At 48.8% G+C, this 16,367-nt stretch overlaps 1 protein-coding gene across 1 annotated transcript in view; it reads right to left on the bottom strand.

Annotated features, from left to right (window-relative positions):
• Positions 1–16,036, bottom strand: part of SYNC (syncoilin, intermediate filament protein) — a 17,336-nt gene extending 1,300 nt beyond the window's left edge. Inside the window, 13 exon segments of the mRNA XM_035727044.1 lie at positions 1,539–1,663; positions 9,378–9,722; positions 9,724–9,750; positions 9,752–9,979; positions 9,981–10,010; positions 10,012–10,152; positions 10,154–10,207; positions 10,209–10,313; positions 10,315–10,405; positions 10,407–10,471; positions 10,473–10,535; positions 15,660–15,684; positions 15,892–16,036. Of these exon segments, the coding sequence (XP_035582937.1) occupies positions 1,539–1,663; positions 9,378–9,722; positions 9,724–9,750; positions 9,752–9,979; positions 9,981–10,010; positions 10,012–10,152; positions 10,154–10,207; positions 10,209–10,313; positions 10,315–10,405; positions 10,407–10,471; positions 10,473–10,535; positions 15,660–15,684; positions 15,892–15,944 (1,352 nt within the window). The 5' untranslated portion in view covers positions 15,945–16,036.
• Between the last annotated feature and the right edge of the window lie 331 nt (positions 16,037–16,367).

Below are 16,367 nucleotides of genomic sequence, written 5' to 3' on the forward strand. Positions count from 1 at the left end.
ACAGCAAACTTCTGAAGTTTAGTTAGTGCTGGCTAAGTTGGGGAGAGGGCGCCTGGGTGGCTCAGTTGGTTAGGCGACTGCCTTCGGCTCAGGTCATGATCCTGGAGTCCCAGGATCAAGTCCCACATCGGGCTCCCTGCTCAGCAGGGAGTCTGCTTCTCCCTTTGACCCTCTTCCCTCTCATGGTCTCTGTCTCTCATTCTCTCTCTCTCAAATAAATAAATAAAATCTTAAAAAAAAAAATTTAAGTTGGGGAGAGATTGCTAGAGTATAATTTACATATGATTAGTGATGCATTTCTCCTCACCAAATGCCTATTTGGGTGCCTCCTATTTACAAAACAGAATGAATGGTAACCTATGTGGTGGTGATGGGAGGGGCTAGCTAGAGATTTTCTCTGCCCACGTTAACCATACATGGGTATTAGAGTAACTGGGATTCTGTAGTTTCGTTTTCTTAAGATGAGTTGTTGCCCTTTCCCTATTGTACTTTTAAATCTGATCCACACAAAGGTGTTTAACATATCATTTTCCTTATTTACAAGGTTCCTAATCTCCCAAACTATAAGCATAATCAGTCATGCCTGGATAAAACAGGGTAAAAGAAAATGCTAGTAAGTTAGGAAAAGTATCAGTTACAATTGTTATTTGTGAGTTTTTATCCAAGACACAAGATTAACCAGGAAATTAAGAATAATATTTATGGGCATCTGTCTAGTATACAACTTGACCCAAACCTTTTTTAATCCTTAGTTTCTTTATCCGAGAGAATCTAGGACTTTATACAGAATATAAGAACATTAGTATATAAAGAAATGAATGAATAGGTGTATTGCTTGTTTCATATTTTAAGCAATAATCCTGTCCCACAGGCTATAATATAACAACATCCACTTGAGCCTTTTTTATGACTCGAGATTAATTTAGCCTTTTGGCCTCCTTTGTCAGTCTGAATTAGGTAGCATAACTGTCTTCTCTGCTATTCTAAGGAAGCTATTTATGAATAGCAGATGGGGTAGGATAGGCCAAGGAAAGTAAGAATGCACAGAGCCCGGATATGTCATCCTGTTAGAGAATTCCTAGCGATAATTAGAGCATACTTTGAGTCCTGCTAGAAACAAACATTCCAAGTGACCCCTGAATGCTGAAACCAGGCAATGTGGAGGTATGTGTTACTTCTAACAGACTTGTCATTTGACACACTCTTAAGTTTTCTTAAGGCATTAGTATTGTTAAGTTAGGAGCAGCAATAATGCAAACACCACTCTTACACCCTCAAGGATCACCTTGAGACTGTGTCTCGGTTCCACCTGCCTGAGAAGTGGGAGCGTTAGCTTGTCCCAGGCTCTTGGGTAGCATAGCCCTTTAAAAAAAGAGATCCATTTTCCATCTGTCATGGATGAGCACAATTTGGAAATCATTTCCCAAGTCACTTTTTTGCTTTTCCCTGTGAAGTGAAATTTCCCCTGAGCAACATCTGCCCTCACCACCACCCCTCAGCCAGTGTTGGTAAAGATCTGAGTAGCAGCAGAAACTGACTTATAAGTGGAGAGCTCTTCAGTAAGGCTGATCCTTAGCTGCTCCATCTCTTTGTTCTTCTGTTGCTGGAGTTGTACCCCGCTCCTTAACTGCCTCTGTCGTTCTTCCATTTCTTCCAGCTGCTCCTGCAGTGAGAAGGCCAAGAACATCTCTAATGAACAGAACAGTAAAAAACGAACATTGTCCGTTACAGTTGATAAAGCACTTTCTTCCACATGGTTTAACCTTCACACCAGTATTGAGGTTGAGAAACAGGTTCAAAGAGGTGTTTGGACAAAGCGATCCTACTTTTGCCAATGGTGATCTGAAAGGAGTCCTGTCTGTACCTGCAGATGACAGTTTAATAGGATCCTGCAAAGGGTGGGTGGGTGCTCAGAGGGATTTTTGTTTGTTTTGCAGTTTTGTTTTTTAAAGATTTTATTTATTTGCCACAGAGACAGCGAGAGAGGGAACACGAGCAGGGGGAGTGGGAGAGGGTGAAGCAGGCTTCCCGTGGAGCAGGGAGCCCGATGCGGGGCTCAATCTCAGGACCCTGGGATCATGATCTGAGCCAAAGGCAGAGGCTTAACGACTGAGCCACCCAGGCACCCCTGTTTTGCAGTTTTCAGTGTGGGGAGGATTTTGGTCCTCTAGTTGGTGTACTGAGAGTTTCATGGACCTCTGGCTTGGTGCAAGTTTGTTTTTGTTAGGATAATCCGTTTTTATATATCATCCTGCAACTTAAAGGAAACCAAGTCTTGGGGTACCTGGCTGGCCAAGTCTGTGGAACATGCGACTCTTGATCACAGGGTTCTAAGTTCGAGCTCCGTGTTGGGTGTGGAGCTTAAAAAAAAAATCAATTCTTTGTAAGCAATTATTAACTGTAATTCCAGGAGAGTTCAAGTACTAGAAGTCCACTTGTTTACAGGAAAAACAGTAAATACAAGTTTTATATTTGAACCTCCTTGAAGTCCAAGATAGCTCTACCTGGTACTTAACTGTAACATCCTATGCACATAGGTGCTTTATTAGGATGTTGGCTATCACAGTTGTTAATTTCCTATATCCTGTACTCATTACACTAAAAGTGAATTCATTCCAAAGTGCTAAATTGGAAGATGAAGAAGCAATGCCCTGGAGGCCTTCAGGAGCCGTAAGATAACTGTCAGTTTCCCATTCTGCCAAAACCAGACAGGATACGTTCTGTAAACTGTCTCTGCCCAGGATTAATGCCTGAGGAGTGAGGTAAGGAAGATGTCAGCAAATCAGTCTCTGGCATAGTTGCTAGCTGGTGTGGATCCTTAGGAAGCATGAGGGAGATGGGAAGGGAAGTTGAAGTTGGAAGGCCTATTTTAAAGGGGTAATGATTTCACCTCAGATTTTGAAGAATAAGACAGGAAGCCAGTTTGGGTACATGCTGTTATTAGACGGGTCTAAATAATTGGTTCTATGAGTCATCCTTGGTATACCTGTAGCACATCAGTCTGCAGTGTTTGATACTCTGGCTGAATCTCAGCTTCCATCAACCTTATCAAAAGGCCCTTTTTTAGTGCCTTAGCCATACTTTGGCACCACACAGAGAAGCAGCCTTATTACCATCCAAGCCTGTCTTCTGAAGGGAAGCATCTGCATACCTCTGCCCCAGTTTCCCAAGCCAGCAAACCTGTATTTTGGTGAGGCATAAAAGTATCTGCTTGGGAAGGCAGTCTGTACCATCAGTGATAAACTGACAGGAACAATGTCACAGGATGAAGTAAATACTGCTAGAGCGACTGGCATTAAAGACAACCTCCAGTCTTGGGGCGCCTGGGTGGCTCAGTCGTTAAGCGTCTGCCTTCGGCTCAGGTCATGATCCTAGGGTCCTGGGATCGAGCCCCACATCAGGCTCCCTGCTCAACAGGAAGCCTGCTTCTCCCTCTCCCACTCCCCCTGCTTGTGTTCCCTCTCTCACTGTGTCTCTCTCTGTCAAATAAATAAATCTTAAAAAAAAAAAAAAAGACAACCTCCAGTCTTAACACTGTGTAGTACCAACCAGAGTAACTTTCCAAAAACTGCTTTATCATCTCAGTCTTCAAAAGCTTTCCATCTTTTTAGTCTGGCATTCAGACCCCTCTAGTTTGACCCCTACCTCTAACTAGAACCTCCATTATTCTTTCATATGAACACTTTGCTCTAGCCTGCACCATGTTGTATGGAAACTACTACAGGCCACATGTGGCTATCAGGTACATAGGGTCTGTCACCTAAACAGCATCTGCTATGTTATATCACTATCTTTTTTATTCATGTCTAACTCCCAATCAGATTGTAGGTTCCTGTCCAGCACCCTACACATAATGCTTGATGTGAAATATGTAGATAGTACGCATTCCATAGTTAAGCATAAGCGACCTACCATTTTCAGCTAAAAACTTTGACAATGTTCTCAGCAAATCCCTTGTACCACCTACTGCACCAGTCACCAAATCCTACACAAATATTTTACTTCACGTATCTTACATTATCTCTCTCTCAAAGTGGTCTTTCCAGGCTCTTTCAATTCATCCTGCACACTGCCAATTTTAAGAGCACTTACCTATGTGCCAGGCACCATTGCAAATGTTTCACAAATATTACCTCATTCCTTGCACGAGCCCTATGATGTGAATTATTACTAATCCCAGTTTACATGTGAGGGACTGTGGAGTCACAGGTTAAGTAATTTGTCCAGTTTCCCAGTTAGAAGTGGTAGAGTCAGGGGCGCCTGGCTGGCTCAATCAGAAGAGCCGCTCAAGCGGCTCTTGATCTCAGGGTCATGAGTGAGCCCCATGTTGGGTGTAGAGATTAGTTAAAAAAAAAAAAACTTAAAAAAAAAAGTGGTAGAGCCAGGATTTGCCGCTGGCTTAGAGCTCATGCTGTGCAACTGCTTCGCCGCCTTCTTATCTATCGGCTCTTCAGTGGTCCTCAGACTTGTGCTTGAAACCCCAGGAGGAGGCCATATTGAAGTGCCCTTGCCACAGTTAGAAAGTAGCTCCTCACTTTTACCATTCCATACAAGATTCTGTTTGGGGGAAATGGGTCTGTGGCTTTGGAGGAAACCTTTTTTTGAAAACCAGACTGAATACATCAAACCCTTTATAGTCCAGTCCCAGTCTACCTCTCCAGCCACATCTGTCTACTGCTTACATTCTTTATGATTCGGCCACACTGAGCTCACTTCCCTTAACAATGTCTTTTTATGTTTCTATGCTTTTGTGTAAGCTGTTCCCTCTGCCTGGAATGCCTTTCCCTTGTCTACCCAATGGATTTATTCTTCAAGGCTCAGCTCAAACACCTTGTGAAGCTGAATGTGAACTTGAGCTAGATTGCCCAGGGTCAGAATCCTCCTTCCATCACTTCCTAGCCATATAACCCTGAAGAAATGACTTAACTTTTTGTCTCATCTCTCTCCTCATTTTTCACAGTGACTAATTTGTACCTCTCTCACAGACAGGCAAGGATTAAATGGATTAATACATGTAAAGAACTAAAAATATATGCTAGCTATTGTTAATCCTCATGAAATTTCCCCTGTGCTTCCCAAGGCACTTGGGATTCACAAATCTACTTCACTGGTACAGTGCCTTATTCCTACAACTATTACAGTGTTTATTACATTGAAGAATATTAATTATTTCATTGATTCTAAGGCTTTCACATTTTGACATCTCAGGTCAGGGTGCATTTTAAAAACAAGTGTCTTAGATTTTATGAAATATATTCATTTTATCTGGTATCCTTCCTGGACTATAAACCATTTGGGGGCAGGAACTACCCCCCCCCCCGCCAGCCATTTCTCATCTCCTCTGCCAGCACCTAACTCATTGCCTGGCACATGGTAAGTAGGCACTAAGAAAGTATTGTTGAATGAACAGGTGATGGTGATGAAAGAGGCAAAGTTTACAACTGCAAGAGTGAAGTGTACCCTTGAAAAGTAGTCAGATGCCGTTAAGTGACCTTTGGCAAACAGTCTGGGAAGCCATTTCAGAAAGAAGAATTTGCTCACTTAGACCTTGATTCCCACTTTATGATATAGCAATAGGAGACATTTCATCAGGCGTGTTTTTCATAGAATGATCTTTGGAAAGCTGCAGCAACCATCAGATCTGAAACAAATCCAGTACAGTGATGAAAATTACAGGGGGGGACATTTTTTTTTCCAAGATTTTATTTATTTGACAGAGAGAGACACAGCGAGAGAGGGAACACAAGCAGGGGGAGTGGGAGAGGGAGAAGGAGGCCTCCTGCCGAGCAGGGAGCCCGATGTGGGACTCGATCCCAGGACCCCGGGATCATGACCTGAGCCAAAGGCAGACGCTTAACCAACTGAGCCGCCCAGACACCCCAAGGGAGGAAACATTCTACAACCCTCATTTTGTGTCAGAAAACTCTCCCAGAGGGGGTGCCTGGATGGCTCAGTTGGTTGGGTTGGGTGCCTGATTCTTGATTTTGGCTCAGGTCGTGAGATTGAGCCCCATGTCAGGCTCCGCGCTCAACACAAGAGTCTGTTTGTCCCTCTCCCTCTGCTCTTCCCCCTGCTCATGCTCTCTCTCAAATAAATTGAATCTTTAAAAAACAAAAAAGCTCCGCCAGAGGATTCCCTGTTGATGGAACCACTGTCCCAGTGAGCCTTGCCTGAGGTCTCAACACCCTCTGTGACTTCTCACCTCCGCCCCCTTCATTCAGGGGCCACGTTTATCCTGCATTTGTTCTCGAAGCCCTCCCCTTTCTTGTATTCCGCTACCATTTCTTCCCCTTACCTATCATAGCCTCCTAATTAGTCCCCTCGCTTCTAAGTTTCCAGCCCATTTTGCACACTGCCACCAGTACTTTTTCTAAAAGTAGAGAGGCAGTCATGTTACTCCCTTTACTGATGCCGCTGACTACTGAATGAAATCCACATTCCCTAGTCTGGATTTCAGAGTCCAATATGATCTGCCCCAACCTAGCTCTTCAGTTCAAATCACCTTTCAGTTTTTCTTTTTATTTTCTTTTATTTATTTGAGACAGAGCGAGAGAGAGCGAGCTAGCATGATTGGGGGAGGGGCAGAGGGAGAAGCAGACTCCCCACTGAGCAAGGAGCCTGATGCTGGGGAGGGGTGCTCCATCCCAGGACCCCAGGATCATGACCTGAGCCACCCTGGCACCCCACCTTTCAGTTTTTCACCTCACATATTTTGCATATGTTGTGTTAAATATATTAAAATTACCTTCACCTATTTCTTTTTACTTTTTTAACGTGACTACTAGGAAGTTTAAAATTCCGTATGTGGCTTGCATATTTCTTTTGGACAACACTGGTCTAGGTCTTGCCTAAATTTCAATACCCAGCTCAAATAATACCCATTCTTCCATGAAGTGTTCTGTGCTTTAACCGATGACTAAAATAATTTCATTATCCTATAGCACTTTTAGATGCACCTCTCTTAAATCACATGCTGCTTTCTCCCCTGGGTTACAATTATTGTCTGTTTGAGTACAAGCTATTAAGGATAGTATTTATTTAAAAAAAAAAAAAGGCTCTTTGACTACGTTGTGAACCAATAAGCAAGCAGTGGGGGAGGGGATTGAGGGTAGTACACAATACATTCACTTTTAGGACCAAAAACCCCATTGCTTTCATGATAGAAACTATAGAAAGCTTGACAAAATCTTGAGTGAAGTGAATGCAGCCATTTTCAACAGAGGACCTGTTCCTTGAAGGATGTATCAATATCTGGAAGGGCGTAAGCTTTTTAAGTTTATCCAAAGGATGTGTGTTTCAAAAGATGAAAATACTGCTCTGAAAGGCTCTCACAGTGGTCCACGGTGCTTACGTCAGCATTAAACTGATATGTCCCCTGAGCCGGAGTGGCAGAAGTAAGTAAACCATACTCCCTCTGAAAGCTCACAGTCTGTGGGACAGACAGACAAAATTGTGTTTTCACTTAGTATTTATATCCCACTCTGTCTATAAAGAGATTAGGGGGCACCTGGGTGGCTCAGTCGGTTAAGCGTCTGCCTTCAGCTCAGGTCATGATCCCAGGGTCCTGGGATCGAGTCCCGCGTCGAGCTCCCTGCTGAGCAGGGAGTCTGCTTCTCCCTCTCCCTGCCGCTCCCTTTGCTTGTGTTCTCTGTCTCTCTGACAAGTAAATAAATAAAATCTTAAAAAAAAAAAAACCAAAAAACTGGCTCACACTTAATCAGAAGTAGCTCGAATACAAGCGAAATGGTGACAATGCACTAAAACAAAATGAGGACTAGAGCTTTATAGATTTCGTCCCAGTTGTGTGTGTGTGTTTTTAAGTAATCTCTACACCCAGTGTAGGGCTCGAACTCATAACCTTGAGATCAAGAGTTGTGTGCCCTACTGAACAGAGCCAGCCAGGTGTCCCTCATCCCAATTTTAAAACTGGGAAGCTTCAGGCAGAGATGGGACAGGTGGGACTTGAGGGTGAGTGCAGGGGGAGGGAGAGAAGGAACACGCCACTTAGCCTCGCCCCTCTTGCTCTCTGTACCCAAGCACGATTCATGCAGAACTGGAAAATTGAACTGAGGGTTGCTGGAGTGGTGGGGGGGGGGGGGGGGGGGGGGGTGGCTGGGTGATGGACACTGGGGAGGGTATGTGCTATGGTGAGCGCTGTGAAATGTGCAAGACTGTTGAATCATAGATCTGTACTTCTGAAACAAATAATGCAACATATGTTAAGAAAAAAGAAAAAGAAGATAGCAGGAGGGGAAGAATGAAGGGGGATAAATCAGAGGGGGAGACGAACCATGAGAGAACCATGAGAGACGATGGACTCAGAAACAAACTGAGGGTTCTAGAGGGGAGGGGGTGGGGGGATGGGTTAGCCTGGTGATGGGTATTAAGGAGGGCACATTCTGCGTGGAGCACTGGGTGTTATGCACAAACAATGAATCACGGAACACTACATCAAGAACTAATGATGTAATGTATGGTGATTAACATAACAAAAAAATTTAAAGGGAAAGAAATGTGAAACTTGTTAAGAGGGTAGAGGTTATATTAAACATTTTTACCACATACACAAAAAGGACACAAGGAAACATTTAAAAGTGATGGGTACGTCTATTACCTTGATTGTGATGACGGTTTCTTGTGTGTATGTATGTGTCCAAACTCATCAGATTGTACACATTAAATATGTACACTTTTTTGTATATCAATTACACTTCAATAAAGCTGTTTTAAAAAAGGAAAAAAAAAAGAATTGGAAAATTGTACCGTGGAAAGTGCACTGAAATATTCAGGGTTGGTCAGACCAGGGGGCAAAAATCCCCAGCTCAGAGGCGCCTGGGTGGCTCAGTTGTTAAGCGTCTGCCTTTGGCTCAGGTCATGATCCCAGGGTCCTGGGATCGAGCCCCACATCAGGCTCCCTGCTCTGCTGGAAGCCTGCTTCTCCCTCTCCCACTCCCCCTGCTTGTGTTCCCTCTCTCTCGCTGTGTCTCTGTCAAATAAATAAAAATCTTTTTAAAAAAAAAATTAAATAAATAAAATCTTAAAAAAAAAAAAGAAAATCCCCAGCTCACTGAGCCTGCGCCCTCGTCTATGAAAGCGATAATACTTGATTCGGAGGATTAACGAGAGGACCGAGTGACAACAGTGTCGGGGTGCTGCATGCACTAGGGGTGCAGACGGTTCTCAGCCCCTAGCACAGGCCTGACTGAGTGGAATGAAGAGTGGAGTAAAGAAGTGAGTGGACGCCCCAAAGAGTAAGCCATCCTTCCTGCACAGGAGAGGATCCTTCAAAGTGCCCGGAAGACTTCCCGCTCCGGCCATGTCTTACCCCCCACCCCCAGGCTGACGGGCGGCACTGTGCGGACGCCCAGGGGGCCTACCCGGTACTGCTGCACCTCCTCATCCCGCTTTTGCCTCACAAGCCTGATCTGGTCCTCCAGGTTCCTGTGCTGCAGCTGGAGCTGCCGGGCCTCTGCTTGCAGGGGTCTCAGAGCCTCCCTCATCTCTTGGATCTCGGCCTGGGTTTTCTGTAGAGCTTTGGCCGCAGCTTCTTTCCTCTCTAGAAGGCGCAGCAGCTGAGGCTCATACTCCTCCTCCAGGCCCTGGCGGCTCTCCGCCATGAGGTTCTCAAACTGGGCAGAGAGCCTCCGGCTCTCCTGGAGAAAGTGCCCGTCGCTCTGGCTTGGAGGCGCTTCCAGCTGTTGCCGTAGCTGCTCCTTCTGCTTTCTGGTTGGCCTCCCGGAGCTGGGCCAGTTTCCTCGGAGAGCTGGGCCGCCCGGGTGGTCAGCACGTCCCGGAGCTCGGCAAACTGGGCCACGTCCTGCCGGCGGCACTCCAGCTGGTACTGGTAGGCCACACACTCCTTGGTCACCTTGAACAGCCTCTGCTTGACCAGCCGGATCTCCTCCCTTAGCCCGTCCCTCTCCAGCTCCGCTTGGGCGTGCAGCTTGTAGGCAGCCAGGATATCCTGATGGACCCGCTGCAACCTCCTGCAGGGCTGGTTCCCGGAGCAAACACCAGCTCGTGGATGAGCTGGTCCGCTCGCCCCTTCCAGCTGGGCCACAGCTTGGACACACTGCTGAAACGCTCCTCCAGCAGTTCCAGATCCTCTAAGCTCAGGCTCTCTGTGCTGGGACTAGGCCCAGCGCTGAGGCCCCTCCTCAGGGCGAGCATTCTCCTCGCTCGTGCCCGTCTCTCCCCCATGACCGGTCCTGCTCTGGGCTTGCGGTCTTTTCCTGGCTTCGCGGGCTCTTTCCACCATAGAGGAATCTCAGCTTCGCGGGCTCGTCCATGTCGCACGACCTCCCTGGCTGCGCTGGTCTCCTCGATGTGCAGTGTCTCCTCGGGCTTCTCTGTCTCGTTCCACACAGAGTGTCTCATCTTCTCATCGAGGTCACTTGTGTCCCCAGGAGAGAATGTCCTCTAAGTTCAAGGTCCCCTTCAAAGACAGAGTCACTTCTGGGTCCAAAGTCCCCCGCCTCATGGGGGGATTCAGAGTTCTCTTCTTCAAGAGGAGAACTGCCTTCTGCTCTTGTTCCCTGCAAGAGAAATGACTTAAAGTGAGAGGACAGCCACAATTCCAGGATGGTTTGGCAATGGGAGCCTTTAGGGTTATATCCGTGTCTCACATCTCAGAGGGCACTTGTCTGCCTCCCTCCCCATCCACGCACCGCTCAGGTCCCCTGACAGCATCCCCATGATATCAGTGTCTCGTCTCTGCTTACATTACATAAATACATACCCTTCAAGGCCGGGAAACTCACACCTGAGCCGCCCCAATTTGTTCCGCTGTCATAAGAAAATTCTAGTGTCTTCTGAAGTAAAACCTTCTCTGCAATTTTTTAATTTTAATTTTAATTTTTAAAGATTTTAATTAATTTATTTTGACAGAGAGAGAGAGAGAGTGAGCACAAGCAGGGGAGCAGAGGGAGAGGGAGAAGCAGGCTTCCCGACGAGCAGGTGGGGCTTGATCCCAGGACCCTGGGATCATTGAGCCGAGCCAAAGACAGATGCCCAACTGACTGAGCACCCAGATGCCCATCGGCAAATGTTTTTTAAAAGATTTATTTATTTTAGGGGCACGTGGCTGGTTCAGTTGGTTAAGCATCTACCTTTGGCTCAGGTCAGGATCCCAGGATCCTGGGACTGAGCCCCGAATTGGGCTCCCTGCTCAGTAGGGAGCCTGCTTCTCCCTCTCCCCTCTGCCTGCTGCTGCCCCTGCTTGGCTTGCTCACTCTGTCAAGTAAATGGATTGGAATATTTTTTTAAAAGATTTATTTATTTAGGGAGAGAATGAGAGAGTGAGGATGGGGGGAGGAACAGAGGGAGAAGGAGACAGAAACTTAAGCAGACTCCACACGGAACACAGAGCCCAACTCGGGGCTTGATCTCACAACCCTAAGATCACAACCTGAGCCAAAACCAAGAGTCAGACACTTATCCGACTGCGCCACCCAGGCGCTCCTTGTCTGCAATTTTTACCTAGACTTCATTCCTCTTTCTAGAATCAGACAAACCTAACTACTTCCTCATGTAAGTTCTTTAGACACCTAAAGAACAGTAACATCTTTTCAATTATTCCATGCCTGCCAAAGTGTCCAGTGCCCTCCTCATTTGGATCACTTCTTTTTGACTAGGCTCCAAATTGTCACTGTCCCTTGGGGATGGGTATTGGAAATAGTACCCAGATGTGTTCTGAGCAGTGAATCTCTGGACACTATACTCCTATTGATAAAGGCTAACATTGCCAATATAGAGCAGCTCTATCATATCGTTGACAAATACTGAGTTTGACTAAAAGCCTTAAGACTTTTTCACACCAAGTGCTTTTAAATCACATCTCTTGTTCCTGTAAAACTTTTCATCTTGTTGGGGCATCTGGGTGGCTCAATTGGTTAGGCATTTGACAAAGGGCTGTAGGATTGAGCCCCGTGTTGGGCTCTTCTCTGGGCGTGGCGCCTGCTTGAGATTCTCTCTCTCCCTTTGCCCCTTCCCTCCCCCCCTCCCGCTCCAAAACAAAACAGAACAGAACAAAACAAAACTTCATTCGTCTTGTTAGGATTGGCCCATCGTCTGGCCTATCAAAGGCTCTTGAATTCAGATTCTGTGATTCTGACAGAGAAACTCCTTAACCCAGCTGCCAGTTGCCTGCTAGCTCAACCAGTTCCTGTTAAGGAATATCCTCCTGCTTCTTTGGCCTTCAGATGGCTTTGGTCCTTCCTGTTTCCAATGCATCTTATCTGCCTTGGATCTCTGAGCAATTCTTTGAAAATATAAAGTACCATGGAAATAACAACAATAAATTACACTTATAAAGATCTTATATGTGGGGCGCCTGGGTAGCTCAGTCGTTGGGCGTCTGCCTTCGGCTCAGGTCATGGTCCCAGGGTCCTGGGCTCGAGCCCCGCATCGGGCTCCCTGCTCCGCGGGTAGCCTGCTTCTTTCTCCCTCTCCTGCTCCCCCTGCTTGTGTTCCCTCTCTCACTGTCTCTCTCTCCGTCAAATAAAAAAAAAAGAGAGAGAGAGATTAAGTAGTTTGCTCAAGGGAACTCAGATACTCCTTGGGCACCAGTTATAAGACAGTCTAAATTTGAGTATAGTTTTCAAGAAAACTACTTTAGATATAAAGTATAAATGAAAAGCCCCTGTATCAAAGAATTTATGTCTTGAAAGAGCTTACTTGTGGGGTGCCTGGGTGGCTCAGTCTGTTAAGTGTCTGCCTTTGGCTCAGATCATGATCCTGGAGTCCCAGATTCAGGCCCGCATCGGGCTCCCTGCTTAGCAGGGAGTCTGCTTCTCCCTCTGCCCCTCACCCCGCTCGTGCTCGCTCTCACTCTCTCTCAAATAAAAAAAAAAGTATATATATGTGTATATATATACACATATATATACATCTATCTTAAAAAAAAAAGACATTTAAAAAAAAGAAAGAAGAGGCCTACTTGTGTCCAGGTTTTAAGCTCTATATCTTAGCTCCAAGTTCCCACTACAGATTATTTTTATTCTAAGATTTGATTTATTTATTTTGAGAGAGAGAGACAGAGCATGCACAAGCAGTGGGAGGAACAGAGGCAGAGGGAGAGAGAGAATCTCAAGCGGACTCCATGCTGAGCACGGAGCCTAACGCGGGGCTGGATCCCACAACCATGAGATCATGACCTGAGCTGAAATCAAGAGTCAGACGCTTAACTGACTGAGCCACCCAGGTGCCCCCAGATTATTTTCCTTCTAAATCATTGTGTATTCTGTCCTCCTCTCTAACACCCCAGGAATCCCTGGCTTCCCATTCTGTGTCTCACGGTAGCCCTCGGGAAACCATAAGTGTGGCTTCACCAGACCCCGGACGTCCCTGGCCTCACACCACCCAGCACCCGCACTGAAACCTAAAGCTTGAAGACAGCCTCAACAGTCACCTAGTTTGTCCCTATCCCTCTACCAGAGAGGGTGTTGTCTAGATCTCTTCACCTGGCATCACTTGGCATCTCAAACTATCCTCATCCCTGGGCTGGCTACACCTGTATTCTCCGGCTCAGAAAAGCACAGCCCCATACAGCAGGTTGAGGAGGCAAATAATCCTTAAGCAGCTCTTTCCCTCACCCACGTAGCCAACTCTCTGAGAACCAACCGATCTCAGAAAGTCTCCAGTCTCTGGCCCCTCCTCACTCCCTTGCCGGGGCCCTACTCCAAGTCATCACCACACACCTGCACTTGCGTGAGAGCCTTCCGAAGGGCTTTCTTCCTTCTCACGCCCGTCCGTTCTCGACAGTGCCCCAGCCCTTGCCAGGATGTAGCCGTGTTGCACCACTTCACGCACAGACAGCCCGCTGCCTAGCATAGATCCAAAGCCCTTAATGATGTGGCCCCAACAGACCTTTTCAACCTCAGCTCACACTACTCCCTGCCGCCCACCCAGGGTTTGACAAGCCAGAACATGCGGTAACACTTTCACACCTCCTACTCCTAGCCCACTATGTCTAAAGGCTCCAGCTGAGAACATACAGCTCCTTGTAGGCCACCCGATTAGAGAACAGTCCTGCACTACCTGGAAAGGTAGAGCTCCTAGCGACAGGAAGGATGCACCTGCTCAGCCAGCCAGACCCCCTTCGATCCTCAGTAGAGCCCCTGCTTTCCCAGCAGACGGCCCTCACACGCTCTTGCTGAGTCCTCTCCCCTGGAATGACGTAACTGTGTTCAAGGCAGGATTCCAAGGCTTTCACATGAATAGTCAGGTATATGATGCTCATCTTTTACCCCCGTTTTGTACGTGAGGAGACCAAAGCACTGAGTAAAGAACTCACTCAAAGTTCCATGACTCGTAAGTAAGTGGTGGAGCTTGCAGAAGATGGCCTCTGGCTCCAAAGCTGGATGGAGCTCCCGCTGACCCCTCTGTTCCCAGAACAGCCATGAGTTCCAAAACAGGTGCAACAGCTACAGCAGGTCTAACGCAGCTTAGCATTCAAAATAGACTTATTTACCTACTCGTAAATGTCTGCTCATCCTTCAAGCCCTGCTGAAACTGCATCTCTCCCCCAAAGTATTTCGCAAACCCATTATTGCGTTCTCAAGGCCCTCTGTGTGCAGCTCATCATTGCACTTGGCACTCTGTATTACAGCAGTGAGTGTGTCCGTGTGTCCCCTGAGAGTCCATTTCCTAAGGACAAGTAGAGCTCTCATTCCCTGGGGACCTCAGGGTGGGGCTCTGTAGAGGGAATTCAGGCAGAAGCTGACTGGGATCCAAGGAGGATACTTGCAAGGTCAAGTGGCCCAGCTGGACGTAGAACCCTGGCCCCCTGACCCCAGGCAGCGCTGTTACCCCACACACTGTGGTTGCCGCGGTTACCGCCCCCCCCACCCCCCCACCCCCCGCGCCAGGCCTCTGCTAGATGCTGCCCTCACACAGCTGTCTCTAAGAACTGGGGAAAGTAGAGTATGGGAGGTCTAGGGGCCAGGGAGCCGGCTCAGCTGGGGGCCCTGACCTCAGGCTTCCTTGGGCTCCAAGCAGCCTGCCTCTGCCACTTGGTTCCTGGTGCTGAAGGACTCCAGCAGCTCCCTACTCTGCATCAACGCCACGGCTAGGAGTGTCTGTGACACAGTGCGGGCATGAGTTGGTGTGTATCTGACTGTGTGTACCTGTATGTGTATATAGCAGTACAGGCGATCATGCGTGCAAAACGATGCTCAGCTTTGTGCTGTGCGTGACACTGAAGGGGGATGGCGTGGGTGTACGTGCACCTCCACCTCTTCGGGGTACAGTCTGACCTGGGGCAGAAATCCTCCCTACTGGCCCCAAATCCCTGAGCCACAGGCCCTTTCCCCCTAAGCAGTGGTGAGCTGACAGTGTGGATGGTCCGGGGAGGGCCTCGGCCGGCTGCCAAGGTCCTCCTCCTGGCCTGGGACGGGCGACCCTCCCCACCCCCAGCCCCCATCCCAGACCTCAAACAGGAGAGAGCGAGCTGCCAGAACAGACTCCTAACTCCAGACTGGCAGCCGCCCAGCCTTGCACCAAGTCTCTTCCACACAGCGAATTCGGCAGCCGGAGACCTCCCTCTCCAGTTGCATTTGGGGTGAGACATGAAGGAAAGCGAGGAGCCAGCGTCCTTGGCCACTCCGGCCCAGTGGCATTTGAGGGTTGATGCCCACCAGTTCGAAAGGACTCATTCTCACCCAGCCCCGGGAAGGGGGTGGGGGGCTATAAAAAGCCACGGACAAACAGAGGTGCCGGGACCCCGGGCCTTCCCCATCCCCCTCGGCCGGTGGCTCCGCCGGGTGCCACTGCCACACCCCGGCTGGCCCACCACCCCCAGCCAGGAGAAAGGTGCTCGCGGGGGCGGGGGAGGGGAGCTCCTCCAGCGCCCCCTCCCCACCGGACGGCGACGCGGGCCCTGCACGGTCCTACCTCGCGGCCTGGGCGGCGCCGTCCCCGCCGTGCCGGGGCTCCGGGCTGGCCATGGCTGCGCGACCCCGGGCTGGGCGGCCGCGTTATTAATAGCCGGCCCCACGGGCCGCTCGCTGCGCGCCCGCGCCCGCGCCGGCCGCACTGGCAGCTGCCGCCGACACCGGATCCCGCCCGCCCCGGGCCGGGCGCGCCCACTTGGCCCCAGCTCCCGCCCGCGGGAGGAGGGAGCGGGCCGCGCGGCCGGGGGGCGGGGGTGGGGGGTGGCCGATCCGCGTCGCCCAGACCGGCCCGCCCCGAGCTCTTCCCGAACCTTCTTTCTCTTCACCCTTTCTTTCCAAGGGTCCCGGTTGCTGGGGGCCGAGGAGGAGGGTGGCTCTGCGGCCCCGGGAGAGCACCCCGGCCGGCGGGGGCAGGGGTTTGGGGGTGGGGAACTGAGAGGGACCCAGCACCCCCGCGCGCGCAGCTCGGCGCCCTGA

This window comes from Zalophus californianus, chromosome 4, assembly GCF_009762305.2.
Source record: "Zalophus californianus isolate mZalCal1 chromosome 4, mZalCal1.pri.v2, whole genome shotgun sequence".
Lineage (NCBI taxonomy): Eukaryota > Metazoa > Chordata > Mammalia > Carnivora > Otariidae > Zalophus > Zalophus californianus.